Source organism: Chiloscyllium punctatum, chromosome 23 (assembly GCF_047496795.1).
Source record: "Chiloscyllium punctatum isolate Juve2018m chromosome 23, sChiPun1.3, whole genome shotgun sequence".
Classification (NCBI taxonomy): Eukaryota; Metazoa; Chordata; class Chondrichthyes; order Orectolobiformes; family Hemiscylliidae; genus Chiloscyllium; species Chiloscyllium punctatum.
Window position 1 is genome coordinate 68,224,581 of NC_092761.1, and position 25,946 is coordinate 68,250,526.

Consider the following 25,946-nt stretch of genomic DNA (forward strand, 5'->3'; position numbering starts at 1 on the left):
CTAGCATCTGCAGTCATTGCTTTTACCTCAGTTACTACTGGGCAAGCCTCCAACAGTATAGTTGAGGAGATGATCCAAAATGGAACTGGCAAGTGTGCAGGCATAGCATATTTCCTTTAGAGGGAAATGTTGCAGCAATAAGCCAAGAGAAGCCTGGACATCTAGGAATATTCAGGCAGGATAAGAATGAAAGGGCAGACTTTTAGTTAATTCACCACCTTAAATCTTTATTCTCTTCACTGAAGGTGCACAATGACAGCACTGTATACTATACTGTAGCACCAAGGCAAAATATCCAAGGCTCCTTCAACAGCACGTTCCAAATCCATGAAGGATACTAACTAGATGAACAAAGACAGCATACACACTGGAACACTTGGAATTATAAGTTCCTCTCCAAGTTACGCTATCCTGATCAGCAACTTGAGGCTAGATTTTCTGAGCAATGATAATCACACAAAGATTGCCACCCCATCCGTTCTTTTTTTACAAAAGGAATTAATCAGGGGGTCGTTCAAAAATGTACAGTCATACTTCCATTCTGACAGTTCTCTTGTGGTGCAGAAATGTCAGGGTAAAGCAAACCACACCTTTTTAAAACAGTCAACTGCCATACTCTGAATTTTGAAAGTTTGGTCGGCAAATTTGATAGCAGCTGTCAAAGAGCAAGTACAAAAGATAAGTGTGATGTTTGTGTGCAGCATGGTTAGGGTGCCAGATTGGCTCGGGTACAGGGTACCATGCAGGCAGAATGTCAAATGATAAGGTGTCAAGTGTCAGGTGCAAGGTGGCAAGGGGAGGGTCATGTCATCTGGAATGGGAAATGGAGGGAGCAGGTCCAGTTGTGGGGGAAGGGGTGTTAGTGCAGTGTGGGAAGAGGGGTTGTTGGCTCAGGAGTGTAAGTGATCTGATATGTACATGCGGTCCTTTGTGTTAAGTATGGGGTCAGTTGAATGACTCAGAAGTCATTCCATGAATTTAATTGTCCAGCTTCTCCTAAGTAACTGTTTACATCATTTTGTTTGAATCCTCTGAATTTTCGAATTTAAGTGGAAACATTTGAAGAGTTCCAGGCATAGGGAAATTGCCCAGTGGAATCTTCAATTTCTTAAGAATCTGTTACAATGCGAATTCTGTAGGATCCCCATGAACTACTCTCTTCCACGATGGCAAAAAGAAACTGTTTGACCAATGGAAAATCTCGACTTCTATTTCCATTCTCTCACTGTCACTGTATTAAAAAATTTGAAGTCTCTCCATAATCACAGTGTGGGTGAACTTGCGCATCTCGATCACAGTGCTTCAGGAAGGTTGTTGACCACAACTTTTACAGTATCACGAAGGGATTGGCAGAAAATGCTAACCTTGGTAATGATACCCGTGTTCCAAAGGCAAATAAAAAGGTTACTTCCATCCAGTTAATTGGATGGCAAGCAAGCCCACCCTCTGTCATTAATTGGTTGATTCAAATAAAATCACCACAGTTTCCAACACAGTATGGAGTCAGGACTCCCATTTGACTCAGCGTCAGTGTCCCAACCCAAAATGTAACATTTTACTCATTTTTCCTTGATACTAAAGGATCATGTGTGATTGAAAAAAGTGAGTAAATTTTATATCGTAAATCAAAGTGTCCTTTGGGTAAAAGCAATGTATTTTTTAATTAGGATTTCTTACCATAATTGACCTTCCCTGAAGCAGGTTTTCACTAATTGTAAATAACACAGAGAAAAATGATTGTGACATTGCTATACAGTTATTGCTTCTTGATTACCTTGAATTCCCATATTCTTTTTCAAACTGACTGTGATCCTCTTTTGTCATTTTTTCTTGATTCATGGAATAGGATTGAGAATTTCCAGCAGCAATATCTGTCCTTTGTAGATGAGAGTTACTGCAAAGACCTGGTGCTAGTGTTCTAGCATAAGCACCTTGATGATAGTTAGGATTGAGCATCTGGCCATGTTCGGTTTTCCCATACTGCATATAGAAAGGGGACTGCATGTTACACAGAAGTTGATGGTGGGCATTTTCTGGTACATACAAAGTTTTTAAAAAATGGGATGCATTAGTGCTGAGCTGGTTTGGAAAATGAGAGATCCTTGATTCAGGATTCTTCTGATACTCCTGAAAACACGGAACAGGGTTTTGAGATGTATTATAAACATTGTGATCTCTGCAAATGGAAGCATCTTGATTCATCGCATGATGTGCCGGGACCAGCTTAACAGTGGTCTGCGTATTGCCACCAGATGACAATGTATTTAAGTTGATATTCAGATTCACTGTTGGATGAGAATTCGGAACAAAGGCAGGACCAATTTGATTGACAGATGATGAAGTAAATGTTCGGTCAGTGCTAGGAGTCAACAAGACATGGCTGTCATCTCTCTGAATTACTAGCAACTCAGATGCATTTTTATTCTGATGGACTATGCTTTCAAAGTGGTGTGGTTGGTCCTCAGAGACCTCGGATTTCTGCATCTGCTGTTTATTGGAAGGTTTATCAGGAGGTTTTGAGGATCTCTCTCTCAAAATACTGGTCAATCCTTTTTTCCGAGCAGATAGTTGTTTTGCTTTCTGGTTCTGCATTTTAAAAATTAACATAATTACACAGTGTATTAATACATAAGTATCTTGGGTGATTTTTAACTGCCTGAAACATTATGACTTGCAATTGTCATAAAAGTGGTAAGGGGGCCTCAACAGCCTGATCTACCTAATATAATTTACAGACAGAATTGTAACTGAGGGAACCTGTACACACATGTAAACCATGTTATACCAATAAAGGTACGAATGGCTGAATGGCTCTCTTTTGTGCACTGATGTCTGCTATTTTAGAGAGATGGCAAATACATCTGCAACCAGGATCTTCCAAGTGGTGAGCTTCTGCTTTCAGTACTATCATTGTGCACTGCAATTGAGAGGAGGAGCAGCACCTTTCCACTAAAAGGGACTATTTAACAAGAAATTGTCATTTTATTTGGATTCAATAGGATTGTTTTGTTGCACAAGAAATATGGGATGATTAAAAAAATCCCTGTTGTCTTTTGCTGAAGAACAAAAAGTGAGAAAAGGGAAGGACTAATTCCTTTCACAGACTACATTCTGTTGCTCCCCAGCCTGTGTTGAATGCAGGCTCACACCTTCTGACTCCCCAAAGCCTGTCTATTATCTACAAGGCACAAGTCAAGAATACTTCTCACTTGCCTGGTTGAGTGCAGCTCCAACAACACTCAGGAAGTTTGACACCATCCAGGACAAAGCAGACGATCTTGGTTAGTGTCACACCCATAAACATCCACTCCCTTCACTACTGACCCTCAGTAACAGCAGTGTATACTATCTACAAGATGCACTGCAGAAATTCACCACAGATCCTCAGACAGCACCTTCAAAACCCATGATCACTTCCATCTAAAAGGATAAGGGCAGCAGAGACATGGGAATATCACCAACTACAAGTTCCCCTCCAAGCCCATCCTGATTTGAAATATATCGCTGTTCCTTCACTGTCTTTGTGTCAAACTCCTAAAAACTGCTCCCTCACGGCAATGTGGATCAACCCATAACAGGTGACTACAGCGGTTCAAGAAGGCAGCTCATCATCAGCTTCTCAAGGGCAATTGAGACGGGTGAAAAATGTTGGCTAGCCAGCATTGTCCATATTACACAAATGAATAAAAAAAAGAACATTTGTGCCGTGACCACAGGTGGAATGTAACAGTTGCATGAGGCCTAAAGACATCACTGTTTTGTTACCACTGTAAGATGTACAGAACCCTTAATAATTTTGTTTTAGGATAGTATAGAACTGTTATGGAACTACCTGGCATAGCAGTAATTTTATCTTTCAGGAAAGGCATAAATAATTGAAGGAACTAAGATAAAGTAGAGATAAGATTGCGCTCATTGCATTTCTGAACTGAAATCAAGGAGTTTATCTGATGTCCTGGGTCACCTTTGATCTTTGTAGGTTTTTGGACAGATCATGAAGAGACCTTCAGCTAAAAGGAAAACTGAGTGACAGACTGGGAGGGAGGTGAACATTCTCACATTCTCCTTACCTGTCCTGTATTAATTAGAAAGTTCAAACAAATAATTCACACAGGGTACATTACCAGGCTTAAGAAATAAATTATATTAACGTCCTTGGGGGATTCAAGATGGCAGCGATCTGAATAGATCAGCCTTGCTGAGCTTTGCACCCCAATCCAGGGTAGTAATTATTTTGCACCCCCACCATAGTTTTGTATGGAAAAAAATATTGTTAAGCGGTAATACAACCATTTAAATCAATTTTCGAGCATGCAAGAGTGATGAAGGGGAAACAAACGGCCAAGTCTCGACACTTGGGACATTCGAAAACATTGGGTGGGCCTGAGACTGCAACTGGGGAAGCAGCTGCAGGTCCCTCTGCAGCTGTGAAAGAAATGCATGCACAGCAGAACATTGTGGAGGAACTCGGAGCAATCAGACAGCTGATCCAGGAGATGAGGGAAGAGACTCGTAATCAACTGGAGCCCATCTCAGCCATGCTGCAAAAGCACGAGAAGGAGTTGGAAGTGCTCAGGAAATGAGTTGAAGAGGTTGAGCAGTGGACCGTGGCGTCAGAGACTGAGGTCGAGTCCTCAGCGGGGCGGATCCAGGCCCTTGAGAAACAGGTTCAGGCCCTCGCTGAGCAAGTCAATGACCTGGAAAATAGAAGTTAGAGGAAAAATATCTGGGTCGTTGGCCTGCCAGAGGGAGTAAAAGGTGGGCAGCCAGCGAGTTTTTTTTGAAGACTGGTTGCCACAATCTTTTGGCTGGAATGCCAAAGTGAACCAGGTGAAGGTTGATGGAGCTCACTGGGTTGCAGTGTGCAGATCCGGTCAGGGTCAGTGCCCTCACCCAGTTCTGATATGATTTCAATGTTACAGGGATAATCAGAGAGTCATGGAAACATCTAAAAGGTTGGGGAGAGATCCACAGGCCCTGGCCTACCAGGGAACTAAGATAATGTTTTCCCAGGACTTTTCTGTGGCAGTGATCCATAAAAGAAAACTGTTTGATGAGGTTCAGAGAAGGTTAAAGGACCTCGGTATTCATTATTTGATGAGATATCCAGCAGTGCTTCATATGACTTATGAGGAGACTGTGCGATCGTTTGATTCCTTGGAGCAAGCCAAAAACTGCTTGGACACTTGAAAATAATGTAGATGTATTTATGGACATGGACAATACTGAGTTTTTTTTTGTCTTGTGTTTATTTCTTGTACTTTCACTCTTTTCCCAAACAAGTTGTTGTTGGTGGGTTTTTTTCTCTCTGGGCTGGAGTGAAATTGATATTTTGTAGGGAGTGGGCAGACTGCTCACTGTTTTTGTTATACTTTTGTGTTTACAATGTCCTCTGTTTGGTTTCTTCCATTGCTTGGGTTTGGGGTGCGGCTCGAGCTGGAAGGGGGAATGGAGGTATGTGTGGGAAATGTAAGCGCCCTCTGTGGACAGAGGGTAGAGTCCCAATTAAGTACCTTTTGTGTTTTGCGGATGGCTTTATTTTGTTTTTTTTTGTAAATATGAGTCTGCTTTTGAGTATGCTCAGCGTGTTGCAAGACAAAGTCTTCCTCTTGGCAGGTCAACGGTGATTGTAAAGGATCATGGTTAGTAGCATTCTTAAATGGCACCTAGAATATCAGAGGGATTCATTTGCCAGTTAAAAGAAAAAAAGATGATGTCGAGCCTTAGAAGGAGAAGGTGGAAGTTGCCCTGTTGCAGGAGACTCCTCTTAATGACAAGGAACACTTGCAGCAGGGTGGGTTTGATCAGGTGTTTTTCTTGTCTTTTAGTACTTTGAGCAGAGGAGTGTCAATGTTCGTCCGGAAGGGTCTCCCATTTAATAGATTGTGTTAAAAATGAGTATATTCCTTGGTTATTCTTAAGGCTCTTATACATGGTGAGGAATATGATATTTTGAATGTCTCCTGTCCGCTGACCCAACCTCTTAAATGTCTGACTGACACACTATCTAAACTGATGACCTTGGCGTTGCGCATATTATTAAGGGGGATGGGGGGGGGGGCATTTTAGTTGCCTTATGGATCCTGTGCTGGATAGAATGTCCAAAGGCCCCCCCAAAGCTTTCTTCACAATCTAAGCAGTTGGGTATCTATGGGTGGAACTGGGGTTGATAGACATTTGGAGATGTTAACACCCTATGGACAGAGATTTTATGTTCTTTCCCAATCGTCATAAATGCCACACAAGGATTGATTATTTCCTAACTCCTGCGGTTTTTTTTTTAGATTTGGTAGTATCCTGTTTGATTAGGAATACTGCCACCTCTGATCATGCAGCGTGTATTTAATAGTTAAGATTAAGGGTAATGCAGTGGGCTCATGGTAATGGTGAATGGATCCCTTCATCCTCAAGGACAGCAAGTTTATAGATGACCTCCCTAGGGAATTTGAAGATTTTTTGGTCACCAACTCCGTAAAATTAGTAATCCGAATCATGAGTGTAGTGCTAGAAATGCACAGCAGGTCAGGCAGCATCCGAGGAGTAGGGAAATCAATGTTTCAAGCAAAAGACCTTCATCAGGAATCAGCTAGTAGTTCACCCATTCTTTGAGAGACTGCTAAGGTCTATGCTAGAGGGATGATTATCTCATACTCTGCCAGCCAGAAGCAAGAGAAGGGAGAGCAGCAGTTTCTGCTTGAGGTAGGACTGAAGGCAGCTGAGATGGCATATTACAGGAAACTGTCAGTGACTTAAGCTGCAATGGATCACAGCTCTCCGGTCCACCTTAAACTCCATGTTCACGCAGAGAGCAAAGAAGGAATTTCCTTTTGTGCAGCAGAGGCTGTTTTAGCATGGTGATAGGCCGGGTAAATACTTGGAAAATTTGGTCAGGAAGAACAATGCCTCCCAATCTATTGCTTCTATTAGGGAACGGAATGGGACTCTTACAATGCTAAGAACATCAATGAGGCATTTCGGAGGTTTTACTCTGAACTTCACCAGTCTGAATGCTGTGAGGACAGATGGGATAAGATGGAGTCTCTTTAGGAATTTGGATCTTCCTGGTGCTTCTGCTGAGCAGGCGTCTCCCCTTAGTATTCCATTAACAGCTCAAAAAATAAAGGAGGCAGTGAGGCAACTTCAAAGTGGTAAAGTGCCCGGCCCTGATGGTTTGCCCAGTGAGTTTTATAAACATACTGTCAGGACCACTGCTAGACATGTATAACTATTCACATAGTCAGGATTGCCGCCAGCCATCCTTGAGAAAGGCTAATATCTCTATTATCCTCAAGAAAGGGAAGGCCCCAGAGGACTATGCTTCTTAGAGATCCATCTCGCTTTTAAACTCTGATTTTAAAATTTTATCGAAGACTCTGACATTGAGGTTAGAAAGGGTGTTGCCCTCTACTGTTAAGGAGGATCAGACGGGCTTTATAAAGGGTTGCAGGTTTTCTAATAATGTTAGGAGACTACTTAACATGATTCCAGTATGCCAGCAACGGTCAGTTCAAGGGTTGTTAGTTTCCTTAGCTGCAGAGAAGGCATTTGACCAGGTGGAATAGCTGTATCTTTTTTATACCCTGAAGCAGTTTGGCCTGGATGAGGTGTTTACTAGATGGGTAAGGGTCCTTTTACAGTGATCCTCTGGCAGTAGTTCTCACTAATGGTACACGGTCCAATAATTTTAACATTGGTAGGGGCGGTTGGCAAGGCTGTCCCCTCTCACCTTTGCTCTTCACATTGGTGATTCAGCCACTGGCAGAGGCCATTCATGGGAACCCTAATAAAGCTGCCCCAAAGGTAGGGTTGAAGGTGCACAAGAACACATCATATGCGGGTGATGTTTCTCATTTTTCTTTCGAACTTGGCAGTTTCAGTGCCTTATTTGATCACAATGAATTAATTAATTTGGCTTTTTCAAGATCAATTTTTCAAAATCGAGAGGCTATGCCTATATGGGGTTTAGGGGAATACTAGACGTTGAAGGTAGGGTCCCCTTTAAGTGGGCACAGGGAGGCTTTCTTTATTTGGGCCTCTCTGTTACCCCTAATTTTGATCAGTTATTCAAGGCTAATTTTGTTCATTTCTTTGACAAGATTAAAAAAGACCTTCTAAGGTGGGGGGCCCTTCCAATATCATGGATAGGTCGTGTCGCTCTTATGAAAATGAATGGTCTTCCTTGCTTATTATACCCTCTGTGGATGCTTCCTTTGCTTTTTCTGAGACAAACATTTTGGAAATTAAATAGCTGCTTTAGTTCTTCTATTTGGCACCAAAAGCGGCCCCTTATCATGCTTACAAAATTGCAAATGCTCCAGAGTTTGGGAGGAGTGGATCTCCCGGATGTCAAAAGATATCAATTGAGCTCCCTTCTATCTTTTGTGAGTGATTGGGTCTGTGAGGACTTGGCATCGATATGGTCAGACATTGAGGCCTCCCAGGCAAAATATTGGGGTGGATAGGGGAGTCTCTTGTTTGGGATGACCTGTTCGAAGATGAAATGTTCATGTCATTTGATCAAACAAATGCCATGGGTGGCACGGTGGCACAGCAGTTAGCACTGCTGCCTCACAGCGCCAGAGACCCGGGTTCAATTTCCGCCTCAGGCAACTGTCTGTGTGGAGCTTGCACACTCTCCCCGTGTCTGCATGGGTTTCCTCCGGATACTCCGGTTTCCTCCCATAGTCCAAAAATGTGCAGGTTAGGTGAGTTGGTCATGCTAAATTGCCTGTAGTGTTAGGTGAATGGGTAAATGTAGGGGAATGGGTCTGGGTGGGTTGCTCTTCAGAGGGTTGGTGTGGACTTGTTGGGCTGAAGGGCCTGTTTCCACACTGTAAGTAATCTAATTTAATAATTCATAAATATGGATTATCGAGTACAGACCTCTTCCGTTTCAGATTCTGAGATTTTATCTGAAAAGATACTGCACTTCTGACTGGTACAGAATCAGTTACAAATCTGATACGGAAAAGAGGGCGCTTCAGGCTAAGAACACGCTTTCAGTGAGTACCCTCCATCATTTGTTGGGGGGAGGTTCCTCGGATGACATCGAGTGATTATGGGAGGTCTGGGGGAGAGAGTTAGGGGTGGAGATCACTCCGTAAACGTGGGAGGACATTTGTGAGAATGCGAGGAAGATTTCAATATGTAACAAGACCCATGCTATGCAATTAAAGATTCTTCATAGGGCTCATCTGGCCTCAGATCATCTTGCAAATTTAAGCAGGGTGCATCTTCAATGTGTCCCAAATGTAACATAAATATGGGTACCCTCACTCATTGTTTGTATGTACTGGAGTGCTGTGGCAGGGGTAATAGAGAGGGTCTTGGGGACCAAAGTCAAGATGGAACAGTTTCTCTTCTCTTTGGTTTGCCGAATTTATCTCCCTGAGATGTACACGGGAAAAAGCTTTTTAGCATCCTCACTTATTGTGCAAGGAAGAACATTCTGATGTGCTGGGTGTCTGAGAACCCCCTGGCTCTGTCAGGGTGGCATAAGTTAATTATGGAATACATTCTTTTGGACTTTCTTACAAACATGGTACACCAGAAAGCGGTCATTTTTTAATAAGACATGGCAGCCCTTTTTGAAGTATTTGGAAGCAGATTTGTTCGCCATTTTAATTAGGGCTTTTGCCTAGCATGGTGGTTTGGTTTAATATGTCTAATGTCCTGAGAGGAACAATTTTGAGCAAACATGGGTTTAACTCTCTCTCCCAGACCTCCCAAAATCGCTCGATGTCATTCTAGGAACCTCCGCCTAACAAATGATCGAGAGTACTCACTGAAAGAGTGCCCTCAAAGGTGGAGAGCTGAGGTTTTGTTACGCTGAGCAGTGTTATTTATTTATTAATGTGTAATGAGTGTAGTTGTGAGTTCTTTTGTAGAGAAGTATAATAGTTTGTTTATTGTTGTTGTTTTTGTTGTTGTAATGTTATATTTTCATATTTTTGTAATTTTATAATTTTGCAAAGAAAAAAATTTTTTCTATAAAAATATTTTAAAAAATACAAGTCCTTGGTACCAGAGCAGTCCTAATCAGGCAGCTGCCTTCTTCAAGTGGCAAGTGGACTGGGAAAGATGAAGGAAGATCAAGGGAAGAATTCTCTAACATTCAAGGAGAAGATTGCTAACATCACAAGCTACTGCGATCTACACATTCTGTGCCAATTATGTGTCCATAGTCTGGGACTATTGAAGCATTGCCAACAAAAATGATAAGTTAATAATAACAAACCTAATAACCTTAACACTACTTATGATTACTGCCTATTAAATATCTGTTGCTGCTGAACTATATGTAAAGCTTCATCACTGAATACAGACATAATCTGTGCCTTATTCTACCGTGTTTAAGGATAGGTAATCTTTAAAACTAGTGCTGTACCATGTTCAAAATATTACATTAAGGTTAGAAAAAAGATGAATTTTGGATGTTAGTGATTACTTTGATCAAATATCTTAACCTAAATTGTGAATATGTCCCTTTTTAAACTCTCTCATGGATGTTGGGCATCACACGCTAGCCAGCATTTATTAGATTAGATTAGATTACTTACAGTGTGGAAACAGGCCCTTCGGCCCAACAAGTCCACACCGCCCTGCCGAAGTGCAACCCACCCATACCCCTACATTTACCCCTTACCTAACACTACGGGCAATTTAACATGGCCAATTCACCTGACCTGCACATATTGGAGTCCTCTATTTGTCCTTGAGGTGGTGTGTGAGCTGCCTCTAGAACTGCTACAGTCCATGTGTTTTCGGTAAACCCCAATATCATTAGGGAGGAATTTCCAGGACTTTGAACCATTGACAAGGAAGAAACAGTGATATATTTCTAAGTCAGGAAAAAGTGAGGACTGCAGATGCTGGAGCGTCAGAGTTGTAAGTTGTAAGGGTGGTGCTGGAAAAGCACAGCATGGGCATAAGCCCTTCATCCGGAATGCCAGGACATTCCTGAAGAAGAGCTAATACTCAAAATGTCGACTTTCCTGCTCCTTGGATGCTGCCTGACCTGCTGTGTTTTTCCAGCGCCATCCTTTTTGATCCCCCCCTCCACATATTCCTAAATCAGTATGGTTAATGAACTGGAAGGGAATTTACAGGTAGTGGTCCCATGTATCTGTTGCTCTTGTCCTTTTAGATGGAAGTGGACATAGGTTTGGAAGGTGCTGTCTAAGGATATTTGGTGAATTTTGCAGTTCTTGTAGATAGCACACAAGATGTGATGCCAATTGAGTAAACTGCTTTGTTCTGGATTGCGTCAAGTTTCTTGAATGCTGTTGGAGCTGCACTCATCCAGCAAGTGCCTGACTTGTGCCTTGTAGACAGTAGACAGGCTTTAGGAGTTAGAAGGTGAGTTATTCAATGCAGTATTCCTATCCTCTGATCTGCTCTTGCAACAATCATTGATGGTGACACCATTGAATGTCAAGGGGTGGTGGTTAAATTGTCTCTTATTGGAAAAGGTTATTGCCTGACATTTGTGCAATATAAACATTATTTGCCACTTGTCAGCCCAATGTTGAATGTTGTCTGGGCCTTGTTGCATTAAACATGGACTGCTTCAGTGTCTGAGAAGTTGCATATTTATGGCATAAAATAGTAAGACTGTAAGTAACCTAACCTGCAATTTCTGTGCCTTTTGCTTCCACTTCACTTCAATAGTACTGCTCTCCTCACCATCCAAAACATGCTGGACAGACTCATGAGTATTCACACATTTGGAACTTTTTGCAGAAGATAGCTGTGAAGGTAAATGAGTGTTAGTATCATTGAAAACAGCAGGAAAAATAATAAACAAAAATAGAATGTGCTTGCAAAACTCCACAGGTCTCACAGCATCTGTGGAAAGGAAGTAAACATTTCTAATCCACTTCTCTTCTCATGAAATCAAAAATCAAATGACACCAGGTTAAGGTCTAACAGGTTTATTTGAAATTGCAATCTTTTGGAGTTCTGCTCCTTCTTCAGGCATGGTATGATAGGGAGGTGTAAGACACAGTATTCCTGATGAAGGGCATTTGCCCGAAATGTCAATTCTCCTGCTCCTCGGATACACCTGACCTGCTATGCTTTTCCAACACTCTCGACTCTAATCTCCAGCATCTGCAGTCCTCACTTTCACACAGTATTTTTTTGACCTTGTCCACCCCAGTCCAACTCCGGCATCTCCATATCACATCTTCACATGAAGGTTTAGAACAGAGTTTCACACCATTTAATACACTTGAATGTGAAGAGATGACAAGAGGTGGTTTTACATAAGTTACAGATGATAGGTGTACCTCAAGACAGCAACTTCCAAATTTTCTCATTTGACTATTAACATATACTTCCTGCAAGTTACTGTTTGATTTGTTCATAACTCAATGCCATTAGCTGCATTGTTAATTTCATGGCAAAATTTCATAGTCCACTGTGAAACAACTGCATCCACATTCAGAACAGTATAAAGACCTGAGAATAGTAATACCATATTACATTCATGTTCACGAGATAACAATCAACAAATGCAAATTAATTATGTGAAAGGTCACAGGGGCATTCAATTTGGAGGATAAAGAGAGTCCTTAAATAAAACACTTCAGGAATGAAGCAATGATTATGTATTTTTAATCAGTCTTCAATGACTCACATTTGCTGAGATGAATGCACATCACCAATGATGTCTAATTGAAGCCGAATACTCCTTACAATGATCATCCAACCACTTAATTCAATGTTTGGAAGGTGCAGCTGTTATACCCACTGGACCCAATAAAGTGAATTGTGCAGCATATTAAATTCAGAAAAAGAATATCCACAAAAAATATAATTTCCACCTCACATTCTGTATGCCCTTGTCCCACCCCTGGATGCCTAAGCTGAACAGATATCACCGTTATCATAAAGGGATCATTTTAAGTGTGCCTGTGAATTGGGCTGTTTGGGATGGGACAGGGGATGTGTAGAAGACAGAAACTCCAAATGTGCCCAAGCTCAGCAGTGTGGTCAGATAATTTTAATCTGCAGGCTTCATCTACATGCCACCAGTCAGCTCCTCCTCCCCGCCTTTCAAAATCAGTGAGTAGAAGATTAGAGGACCAGAGCAGACTAAAGTGAGGCTAACCGTGAAGGAAGTGAGTCACCAGGAAGGGGTTTTGGAAGGGTCATGCAGATATGATTTTAATGGCATAATTGTCAGCAAACATGCAACTCCAAAAATATACGATATCAGATCTTCTTGCCAGTGATGGAGCTATGGTAGACTACAATGATTACAATTAAAAGTAAGGCCCATTCTATTTGCAGCTGGGACTTCCTGTCTGGTTGTGAGCAGCAAGCCATTATTGCAGAAAGTCATGAGTAATGTTGGAGAGGAGAAGGACTGGTGAGATCATACCCTTTCAATGTTACTATCTCTAGTATCCCCCTTCAAGTCAGCATGCTTGCTGTATTATGGTAAATTTTTTAAGTGCTGAAGATGTTTTTGAAGCATTAGGAATAGGGTGTATCTTTTAAAGACTTTTAATTTCTTTAAGAATTTATGGGGTACAATGGTGTGTGGGGGTGTTGCTAATTGTTCAGGCTTAGTTTTAATACATTTCTAAGCATTTCTGATACAGCTCCCATTTATAATTACTGTTAACACAGGTTTTATACCTGTGATTACCATCATAAGTATCCTGAGTAAGTCCTAGTGCATAGAGTGGCAGATGAGAGCAGCAGCAGAGACACCGTGAGTGCCAGGTAGCAGAAAAAAAAGTGGTCTTACCCTCGTGGAGTGTAAAATAATTTTGCAGCATTGCTGACTGTTCCTCTTGATCATAGAGGATGAACAGACCTAGATAGTGACCTCAGGCCAGACTGTCAGGTCTGGTGTCGTAGACTCTACTGCCAGTCCTCCAGGAAAAGGACAGCCCTTCTCTACACAAACTCATCCACCTGGACTACCAGGTCCCCCTCAGAGAATTGTGACATTATTTTCTCCTTCTCCTACATTTTCTGAATGTATGCTCATCATCGAGCAGGCCAGCTTTGGAATGCACAGAGGCCTTTAAATATGGATGCCAGTCTTTCATATTAGATATCTGATAAAAGGTGGATTTTCCTGGGAATAGTCCATGGAAAGATGGAGCTAGAACTGACACGAGAGAGGTGCCACTAGGGTGGTATATATTGTTAAGAAGGCAAATTTGAGAAGATATGAAAGGTGTCTTGATAGACCTCAGGATAAGAAATCCTCCAAGAAACATGATGAAACTGACACAACTAAAAATGAGTAAGGTTCAGCCTGTTCCATTTAGTCAATAAGGGAGAAAATATTAAGCAAGGCATATGGTATGGAGGGAAGGCAGGGGACTCGAGGCTGTTTTCGTTAAAGAGAAGGAGGTTGAGTGGTGACTTAATTAGGACATGTAAGATAATTAGTGTTAGATAGGATGGATAGTGAGAGCCTATTTCCTCGAATGGTAATGGCTAGCACAAGGGGACGGTAGCTTTAAATTGAGTGGTAATAGATATAGGACAGATGTCAGAGGTAGTTATTTTACTCAGAGTTGTAAAGGCGTAGAATGCCTTGTCTGCAACAGTAGTGGACTTGCCAACATTAAAGGCATTTAAATGGTCATTGGATAAATAGGTGGATGATAATGGAATAGTGTTGGTTAGATGGGCATTAGATTGGTTTGACAGATCGGCACAATATTGAGGGCTGAAAGGTCTGTACTGTGCTGTAATATTCCTACGTTCCAATGTCCTATAATTCACTCTGGTAGCTCAGAGTGACTCAGAAATTACACCATTAATTTGAACTGAAATTTGAATTAAATTTATTGTCATATGTACTCACATGAACAGTGAAAAGTTTACAAGTTGCCACCCTAGATACATTTTTACCTAAGATGCTACCCTAGATACACATTCTTTGTTTATCTTACTTTTCTGCTTTGTAACTAAGTTAACTATTTTAGTCTTTTTTACGAGAAAAACAAAGCAACACTACATGGAAAGCTGGATTGGGAAGTAGAGTTCACCTAAAGAATTTGGGAAGACATCACTACGGGATCTCCTGAGAGCCAAACTAATTATTACTAACTGAAACCAAGCAAATAATGTCGTACTTTCCTAACCAGCTGCAGCTAAAGAATAAACAATTTACCCCTCAAACTATATGTTTGAATAAATAAATATCTGCACGTAATAAGAGAATGACTTATTGTCATTTCATTCCAGCTATTTTAACAGTGGTTCTGTATTGTGAAGGACAAGAAATATTAGCGAATTTTGAGAAGATTTGTAGCTCAGGTTGAGGTTCTGGATGTAAGTTTGCTCATTGAGCTGGAAGGTTCATTTCAAGAAGTTTCGTCACCCTACCTAGGTAACATCTTCAGTGGGCCTCTGGGCGAAGCACTGCTGATGATTTCTGCTTTCTATTTATCTGTTTGGGTTGGTACTGTCATTTCCTGTCGTGATATCATTTCCTGTTCTTTTTCTCAGGGGGTGATATATGGGGTTTAACTCAATGTGTTGATAGAGTTCCAGTTGGAATGCCATGCTTCTAGGAATTCTCATGCATGTCTCTGTTTGGCTTGTCCTAGGATGGATGTGATGTCCCAGTTGAAGTGGTGTCCTTCCTTATCGTATGCAATAGTGAGAGAGGGTCATGTCATTTTGTGGCTAGTTGGTGTTCATGTATCCTGGTGGCTAGTTTTCTACCTGTTTGTCCAATGTAGTGTTTGTTACAGTTCTTGCACAGTATTTTGTAAATGACATTAGTTTTGCTTGTTGTCTGTATAGAGTCTCTCAAGTTCCACAACATACAAAAACAACAGTTAATGAACTTCAAAGACCCTATACAGACAACAAGCAAAACTAATGTCATTTACAAATTACCCTGCAAGAACTGTAATAAACACTACATTGGACAAACAGGCAGAAAACTAGCCACCAGGATACATGAACATCAACTAGCCACAAAACGACATTACCCTATCTCACTAGTATCCTTACATGCAGATAAGGAAGGACACCAGTTCGACTGGGACAACACATCCATCCTAGTACAAGCCAAGCAGAGACATGCACGAGAATTCCTAGAAGCATGGCATTCCAACCTGAACTCTATCAACAAACACATTGAGTTAGACCCCATCTACCACCCCTTGAGAAAAACAGGAGATGACATCACCACAAGAAATGACATTACCAACCCAAAAATATAAATACAAAACAGAAATTATCAGCAGTGCTTTGCCTGGAGGCCCACTGGAAATGTTACCTAGTAGGGTGACGAAACAACTGAAAATGAACCTTCCAGCTCAGCGAGCAAACCTACATCCAGGACAAGAAATATATTAAACTTTAGCATAATCATTTCCCTTTTGAATATTTTCTTTCTTTACTGGTTTATTGCTTCAATATTGTATTTCAGCAAGATTTTGTAAAATGCGATTTAGCAGAACTGCTCCACAAAACCTAATACTGTCCTATTGCTCACATTCAAAAGCTTAAAAGAAATCACTGTTTGCTTAAACTTAACTAAAAATGCCATTTGGAAAGTATTTAAAAAATTAAGTCCACCAGTAAGGCTTTTCCAGCTCTCTGGTTTCTCCAGCGGGAGAATGTGTATTTAGTCCATGAGGATCCTGCTATGCCACAGGTGAACTGATGTCCAGCATAATTATTGAGTGAACTGAGTAGACAGCTGAGAAGTTCAAACAAAATATGTTCCACTCAAATGCATTCCAGTAAATTTAGACTAATGTTTTTGTTCTAAATTGTGAGACTAATTTGGCTTGTTGTCTCCCTTCTTTTAATTTATCAATTTACAGCTATTTAAACCCAATGATTAGTCATTTCCATTGAGTATTTGCTAAGTTGCAAATATTCTACTCAGCTGCAATTATTTGCCTATTTATGAATATAAAATATGAACCAATTACATGTGCTATCGCAGGCAAAACTATATAAGATCTACCATGTGGCAGAATTGTTTGTTGGTTTGTTGGGCACAGGCACTTCCAACACACATTATGCACAACAAAACCAACTTGCAATATATAAGAATTAATCAGTGTTTTTGAAAAAAGAAATCTCATCAGGAAAAGTATGTATTACTTATAAAAATAAAGTGATGTTTTATTTATGATATGGTGCACAAACCTGTAATCACTGCAAGGAATTAGCAAATATTTTTACTGGAAGATCTTGCATGATATTAAACACAATCAGCAGGAAAGGTTTTTTTTTATCTGTTCTTTTGTTTTTGCACAGGTGATGTTAATTTTAATTTTAAAATCACACAAAATGGAATATCTTTGTTTGAATTCAGGAATAAAAAGCTGCAGGTAGAACTGAGGTAATTCAATACAAGTTGGCCTACTATTCCCATTTATCTGAATAAGTGAACATGATCATGAAATAATGGCCACAATAATGATTATCATTGGTTAAAAGCACTTCTGTACTTGATAAGTTTTTTTAAAAAAAGACAATGGATTGGCTCAAATGTTCAATCCTCTACTGAATGAAATCTACACTATGTTCAGCATTTCAAAATGCACTGTAGTTATAACATTGGAAAATGTACACTGCTTGAAAGGACTCCCAGAGACAGCATCTATTTCAGGTGTTGATTGCTCAGACACAATCACAACATAGTTCCTCATTATCTCTTTCACTGTGACGCAGGCCTCAACCTCTGCCATGTTCTTTTCTGAGCTATTCTAATAATACCAATCAAATTGAGAAAATGATCAAATGAAGTTACATTTTGAGCATCATAAGCTGTGTAATGTTCTTTCTGTTAAATTGAGTTCGTAATTACTTCTCCACAGAGCATATACAACAAAGCTTGCAATCATGGCATGCTATTATCCCAGGCTTGGGTACTGAAATCTGCAATAGAACTTCAAAGACTCACGGTTGTTGAATTGCATTTGGCTGCTATTGTGGAGGCTTGGGCAATCTTGATTAGATGTTCATACTAAGGCGAAATATGCCGCACTGAGAGCCTAGGCCTTTTGGTCTAGAGCCAATGAGCCATTAATAAATTGTATATTATGTCTTCCCACTTTGAAGTGACAGTTATTGGTAAGGGAAGAGCGAGTTTAAGTGCAGCTGAGGTAGATGTACAGCTACATCTATTATCAAAAGAAGTCAACAGGTTCTCCTAGACTAACATGACTGGAAAAGTTGCTGCTTTACGCAACAGCAAATTCATTTTTATAGATTCAATATCAAGCTTATATGTCGCTAATAAACTGATGTGATAACATCAATTATCTCTCTCGAAACGTAATGTTAAAGGCAAAAGTAAAATGAAGCAGTACCCAAAAATCTCACAGCAAAATTGTGTTCAACATTGATAACTTCAAAGAAAATAATCCGCAGAAAGAAGAGACAACTGTTTAAGAGAAGTAATTAGTTGCTGTAAGGTGGTTGGGACTGACTTCATACACAGCTATATTCTGCAATTATCTTTTACTCACCATGGTTTAGTGAAGAAATAATGCTGCTGTACTCAGGCAAAGCAACCATTGTTTCAGCTTTTCTTTCTAAAATACTATCAGCTGTATTCCATTAGCAAATAGAATCCAATTGCTATTAGTTATGAGTAAATTAAAGCCACAAGTCCTGAAAGGGTTGTGTGGCATTGCCGAAGTGAGTATACCTCTGTTCAAGAAATTCAGGTACCAGGCACAGCTACCACCGAAGTGTTTCGAAATGGGTCCAAATAGTTTGATTGAAATAAAACACAAACCTGCATTACCTGCAACTGGTTGACATAACAGTATCAATATTCACATTTAAAAATAATTACATTTTCTTTTATTCATTCAGGGGCGTGGGCTCACTGGCTGGGGCAGCATTTATTGCCCATCCCGAGTTGACTTTGAGAAAGTAATGGACAGCAGCCTTCTTGAATCACCAGAATCCATTCGTTGTAGGTATAGCCACAATTTATTAGAAAGGGACTTCCAGGATCTTAACAGAGTTGCTCTGAAGGAAAGACAATGTGCTTCCAAGTTCAGATGGCTTGGTGGGGTACCTATACATGGCTGTGCTCCTAGGTATTGGCTGTTTATGTTCTTCTAGATAGTGGCAGTCCTGGGTTTGGAAGGTGTTGTCTAAGGAGGCTTGGTGAATTTCTGCAGTGCATCGTGTACATGGTTCATTACTACTGCTGCTACTGAGCATCAGTGCTGGAAGGCTGTGAATGTTTGTGGATGTGGTATCAAGTCTCTCGGTGGAGATGCACTCATCCAGGCAAATGGGAAATATTCCATCAAACTCCTAACCTTTGGCTTGCAGTTGGTGTACAGACTTTGTGGAGTCAGGGGCTGAGCAATACACTGCTGGATTCCCAGTCTCTTGCCTGCTGTTTTAGCCATTTTACTTATATCGCTAGTTCACCTTAGTTTCTGGCAAATGGTAATCCCCAGGACATTAATAGTGGGTGGTTCAGTGATGATGGTGTCATTGAATGAATGCCAAGGGGCAAAGGTTAAATTCTTTCTTACAGTCACAGAGCATGGAAGCAAGCCCTTCAGTCCAACCAGTCCATGCTGAACATAATCCTAAACTAGTCCCCACCTGCCTGCTCCTGACCCATATCCCTCCAAACCATTCCTCTTCATGTTCTTATCCAAATGTCTTTTAAATGTTGTAATTGCACCCACATCCAATACTTTCTCAGGGAGTTCATTCAACATGCCAATCACCCTTGTGTAAAAAATTTGCTGCTCATGTCTTTTTAAAATATCTCTCCTCTCACCTCAAAAATGTATCTCCGAGTCTTGAAATCCCAGATCCTAAGTACAGCATGAATATTATGTGCTACTTGTCAGCCAAACCTGAATACTATCCTTGTCTTGCTGCACTTGGATACAGACGACTTCAGTATCAGAGGAATTGCAAATGGTGCTGAACATTATGCAATCAATAGGTAACATCACGTGTCTGACTTGTGAGGCTGGGAAGGTCACTGCCAGAAGATCATTGATGGAGCAGCCAAATATGCTTGGGCTGATGGAATTCCCCTGAGGAACACCTGCAGAGATGTCTCGGAGCTAAGATGTTTGACTTTCAACAACCACAACCATCTTCCTTTATGGCAAGTATGACTTCAACCAGCAGAGAGTTGGCAATCTAATTCCCATTAACTCCAGTTTTGATAAAACTCCCTGATGCTACACTTGGTCAAATGCTCCCTTGATGTCAAGGGGAGGCACACTCACCTACCTCTGGAATCCCGCTACAAGACTGTAAGATGTAGGAGCAGAAGTAGATCACTTGGCACATCAAGTCTACTCCACCACTGAATTAAATCATGGCTGATCTGATAATCCTCAACTCTACTGCCCTGCTTTTACCCCATAAACCTTGATATCCAGACTGACTAAAAATGTCTTTCTCAGGCTTAAATATACTTGATGACCCAGCCTCAATAGCCCTCAGTGGTAAAGAATTCCATAATTCACTACTCTGAGGAAAGAAATTCCTCTTCATCATGTCTTAACTAAGAAACCCTTTATTCTAAGATTGTACCCTCTGGGCCCTGACTTTTCCAGAAAGAGAAACAGCCTCTCTGCATCTACCCTGTCAAGTCCCCACATAATATTGTATGTTTAATAAGGTTGCCTCTCATTTTTCTACATTCAAATGAATACAGGTTCACGTACTCTCCTCATAAGACAGACCCCTCCATACCTGGCATCAACTTAGTGAACCTTCTCTAGACTGCATAATAAAGTTGAGCTTGTTTGTTCAAAATCGGGGAATCTTGTGACCTTTTTCTCCTCATAGGTACCTGGCAGCTCAAACTTAATCTTGTTAAGAAAAACAAAAAAATGTTAGTCCCTAACTGGAACATAACCTAAGTTTATGGTCTCCTCTGGAATCTGAACAAAGTACAAAATGAGTCCTCAAAAAAAAGGATACAAACTTGCAGGGAAAACCTTGTTTATATATACGTGGATAAGAGAGGCAGTGGGCATTGAAATTTTGCAATTATTTTAAGTTGATTTGGCATTATTTATACCAAATCAATCTTGAAATGACACATCAACATGACTCTGCTTAGAATCATAAAGTCATAGAGATGTACACCATGGAAACAGACCCTTCGATCCAACTTGTCCATGCTGACGAGATATCCCAACCCAATCTAGTCCCACCTGCCAGTACTCGGCCCATATCCCTCCAAACCCCTACTATTCATATACCCATCCAGATGCTTTTTAAACGTTGTAATTGTACTTGCCTCCATACACGTACCACCCTCTGCATGAAAAAGTTGCCGCTTAGGTCTCTGTTATATGTTTCTCCTCTCATCCTAAACCTATGCCCTTTCGTCCTCAACTCCCCACCCCAGAGAAAAGACTTTGCCTATTTATCCTATACATGCCCCTCATGATTTTGTAAACCTTTATAAGGTCATACCTCAGCCTCCGATGCTCCAGGGAAAACAGCCCTAGCCTATTCAACCTCTCCCCATAGCTCAAATCCTCCAACCCTGGCAACATGCTTGTAAATCTTTTCTGAACACTTTCAAGATTCACAACATCTTTCCGATAGGAAGGAGACCAGAATTGCACGCAATATTCCAACAGTGACCTAATCAATGTCCTGTACAGCCACAACATGACCTCCTAACTCCTGTACTCAATACTCTGACCAATAAAGGAAAGAATACCAAATGCCTTCTTCACTATCCTATCTACCTGCAATTCCACTTTCAAGGAGCTATGAACCTGGATTCCAAGATCTCTTTGTTCAGCAACACATTTGATCAGGTCCTAGGGATTTATCCATTTTTATGCGTTTCAAGACATCCAGCACTTCCTTCTCTGTAATACGGAGTGTATAAGTGTATAGGTCCTGCTAAAATTTCTTTCCCAAAATGCAGCACCTCACATTTATCTAAATCAAACTCCATCTACCACTTCTCAGCCCATTGGCCCATTTAACCAAGATCCTGTTGTAATCTGAGATAACCTTCTTCGCTGTCCACTACACTTCCAATTTTGGTGTCATCTGCAAACTTACTAACTATACCTTTTATACTCACATCCAAATTATTTATATAAATGATGAAAAGTAGTGGACCCAACACCAATCATTGTGGCACTCCACTGGTCACAGGCCTCCAGTCTGAAAACCAAACCTCCACCACGAACCTCTGTTTTTGACCTTTGAGCCAGTTCTGTATCCAAATGGCTAGTTCTCCCTGTATTCCATAAGATCTAACCTTGCTAACCAGTCTCTATGGGGTAACCTTGTTGAATGCCTTATTGAAGTCCATATAGATCACGTCCACCATTCTGCACTCATCAATCCTTTTTGATACTTCTTTAGAAAACTCAATCAAGTTTGTGAGACATGATTTCCCATACATAAAGCCATGTTGACTATCCCTAATCAGTCCTTGCCTTTTCAAATACATGTACATCCTGTCCCCCAGGATTTCCTCCAATACCTTGCCCACCACGGCGTCAGACTCACTGGGCTATATTCCCCTGGCTTGTCCTTATCATCTTTCTTTAACAGTGGCATCATGTTAGCCAATCTCCAGTCTTCCGGCAACTCACGTGTGACTATCGATGATACAAGTATCTCAGTAAGAGGCCTAGCAATCACTTCCCTAGCTTCCCACAGAGTTCTAGAGTACACTGGATCAGGTCCTAAGGATTTATCCACTATTATGCGTTTCAAGACATCCAGCAGTACCTTCTCTGAAATACAGACATTTTCCAAGATGTCACCATCTATTTTCCTACATTCTATATCTTCCATGTCCTTCTCCACAGCAAATACTGATGCAAAATACTCATTTAGAATCTCCCCCATTTTCTGCGGCTCCACACAAAGGCCGCCTTGCTGATCTTTGAGGGGCTCTTTTTTCTCCCTAGTTACCCTTTTGCCCTTAATGTATTTATAAAAAACCCTTCTGGATTCTCCTTAACTTTATTTGCCAAAGCTATCTCATGTCCCCTTTTTGCCTTCCTGATTTCCCTCTTAAGTATATTCCTACTGCCTTTATACTCTTTTCAGGATTCAGTCGATCTATCCTGACAATACTTGACATATGCTTCCTTTCTTTTCTTAACCAAAACCGCAATTTCTGTAGTCATCCAGTATTCCTTATACCTACCAGCCTTTCCTTTCACCTGAATAGGAATGTACCTTCTCTGGACTCTCCTTACCTCATTAATGAAGGCTTCCCATTTTCCAGCCGTCCCTTTACCTGTGAACATCTGCACCCAATCAGCTTTTGTAAGTTTTTGCCTAATATCTTCAAAATTGGCCTTTCTCCAAATTAGAACTTCAACTTTTAGATCCAGTCTATCCTTTTCCATCACTATTTTAAATCTAATAGAATTATGGTTGCTGGTCCCAAAGTGCTCCCCCACTGACACCTTAGTTACCTGCCCCGTCTTATTTCCCAAGATGCACCTTGAGTAGGTACATCCACATACCGAACCAGAAACTTTTCTTATCCACACTTAACAAATTCCTCTCCCTCTAAACCCTTCACACTGTGACAGTTAAAATCCCCTACCATAACCACCCTATTATTCTTACAGATAACAGAGATCTGCTTCCAAATTTGTTTCTAAATTTCCCTCCAATTAATAGGGGGTCTGTAATACCATCCCAAAAAAGAGATCATCCCTTTTTTATTTCTCAGTTCCACCTAAATAACATCCCTGGATGTATTTCCAGGAATATCCTCCCTCAGCACAGCTGTAATGCTATCCCTTATCAAAAACACCACTCCCTCTCTTGCCTCCCTTTCTATCCTTCATGTAGCATTTGTATCCTGGAACATTAAGCTGCCAGTCCTGTCCATCCCTGAGCCATGTTTCTGTAATTGCTATGATATCCCAGTCCCATGTTCCTAACCACGCCCTGAGTTCATCTGCCTTCCCTGTTAGGCCCCTTGCGTTGAAATAAATACAGTTTAATTTATCAGTCCTACCTCGTTCTCTGCTTTGCCCTGCCTGCCCTGACTGTTTGATTCACCTTTGTTCTCAACTGTACCAGTCTCAGGTTGATCTCTTTCCTCACTACCTCCCTGGGTCCCACCCCCCCACCTTACTAGTTTAAATCCTCCTGAGCAGCTCTAGCAAATCTCCCTGCCAGTATATTAGTCCCCTTCCAATTTAGGTGCAATTTATCTTCTTGTTCAGGTCACTTCTACCCCAAAACACCTTCCAATGATCCAAAAATGTGAATCCTTCTCCCATACACCAGCTCCTCAGCCATGCATTCATCTGCTCTATCCTCCTATTCCTGTCCTCACTAGCTCGTAGCACTGGGAGTAATCCAGATATTACTACTCTCAAGAACCTCTTTTTTAAATTCCTGCCTAACTCTTTGTAATCTCCCATCAGAATCTCATGGTTTTCCTTTCCTATGTTGTTGGTTCCAATGTGTACAATTACCTCCTCTGGCCCCTTGAGAACATTCTGCACCCTCTCTGAGACATCATTGATCCTGGCACCAGGGAAGCAACACACCATTCTGAATTTTTGCTGCTGGCCACAGAAATGTCTGTCTGTCCATTGGACTAGAGCCCCCTAAGACAATTGATCACTTGAAACCCAATGTACCTCTCATTACATTAGAGCCAGACTCAATACCAGAAACTTGGCTGTTCATGCTACATTCCCCTGAGAATCCATCACCCCCACACATTTTCCAAAACAGCATACTTGTTTGAAATGGGGCTAGCCACAGAAGTCTCCTGCACTACCTGCCTACCTCTCTTACCTTTCCTGGAGTTAACCTATCTATAAGACTGTATCTGAGACCTTCCCCCCTTCCTATAACTGCCATCCATCACATCCCCTTGCTCTTGTAAATTCCTTATAGCATCTAACTACCTCTCTAACCGATCCATTCGATCTGACAGGATTCACAACCAACGGCATTTATTGCAGATATAATCCTCAGTAATGTGTGAACTCTCCTAAACTCCCACATCTGATAAGAAGAGCATATCACTCTACTAAGAGCCATTTTTGCTTCTTTCAATCTACAGACCCAGAAAATAGCAACAGCATATGAAACAGTAATTACTGCTCCTGGAATTCGAGGAATCACCTCCAACACCCAAAACACCTCAAAAAGGAGCAGCTGTTACAGCCAGATAGTTGTCCCATCCTTCATCTTGGGTTTTCTAGCCAAAGACAGGTCTGACCCATAAAAACACATCTTCACACTGGTAAGGCAAAGAGGTAAATCCTAAATCCACTACAACCAGCTCTCTTCTGATCTTAATTCATGCCATTTGTGTATATTGGAACATATTTAGAAATGTTATAATCACATATAGTCTATGATTGTTAGAAGGTGCATATTGTCTTGCAAATTCATGCACACACTAAAGTATTAATATTATTTGGTTTTAAAATATTTTTATTCATTGTATTTTCTTTTGTAATTAATTTGTCACAGGAATTTAGTAGCAATCATAAAATTCTTTTAAAATTCCAAAATTTGGTTCTGTAGTTAAGAGAATAAGTTGAGATCAGAAAAAAAACATTTTGCTCAACTGGCTGCAAAGTAGTTATAATGAAGTGCTCTATTATACATGGTTGTTTTGTATGTTTGAATGATAAGGCGAAAAACAATTTACTAACTAACATCTGAGTTGGTCAATCCATCAGAATACAATGGTCTATATATATGTATCTTATTGTTATGATCCTAGACAGTAAGCATATCCAACTCTATTGAAATCAATGCTGTGCATTTTCTTTCAGTACAATGCATTGAGTTTGCAATTAATTATTGCAACCTAGCATGACAATTTCTCTATAAAATGACTTATCTTTGACAATTTGCAAATTTTTAATCAAAGCAATGTCTGCAGCTTGGATACTGCAAATCCTTGCTAAATAAATTGAATGGTGTTAGTTTTGGAAATTAAGAATTGCACATCAATTAATATG

The 25,946-nt window shown here is 40.7% G+C and overlaps 1 protein-coding gene across 2 annotated transcripts in view; it reads right to left on the reverse strand.

Annotated features, from left to right (window-relative positions):
- The window catches only part of jhy (junctional cadherin complex regulator), a 98,690-nt gene that overhangs the window by 27,622 nt on the left and 45,122 nt on the right, over positions 1–25,946 (reverse strand). The window contains exons 4-5 of one of the 2 annotated variants that reach the window (XM_072593137.1): positions 11,630–11,749; positions 1,775–1,980 (exon numbers count right to left, since the gene is read on the reverse strand). In XM_072593137.1, the coding sequence (XP_072449238.1) occupies positions 1,775–1,980; positions 11,630–11,749 (326 nt within the window). Of the gene's footprint in view, positions 1–1,774; positions 2,587–11,629; positions 11,750–25,946 lie in introns of both variants that reach the window. The other variant, XM_072593136.1, reaches the window with a different exon arrangement.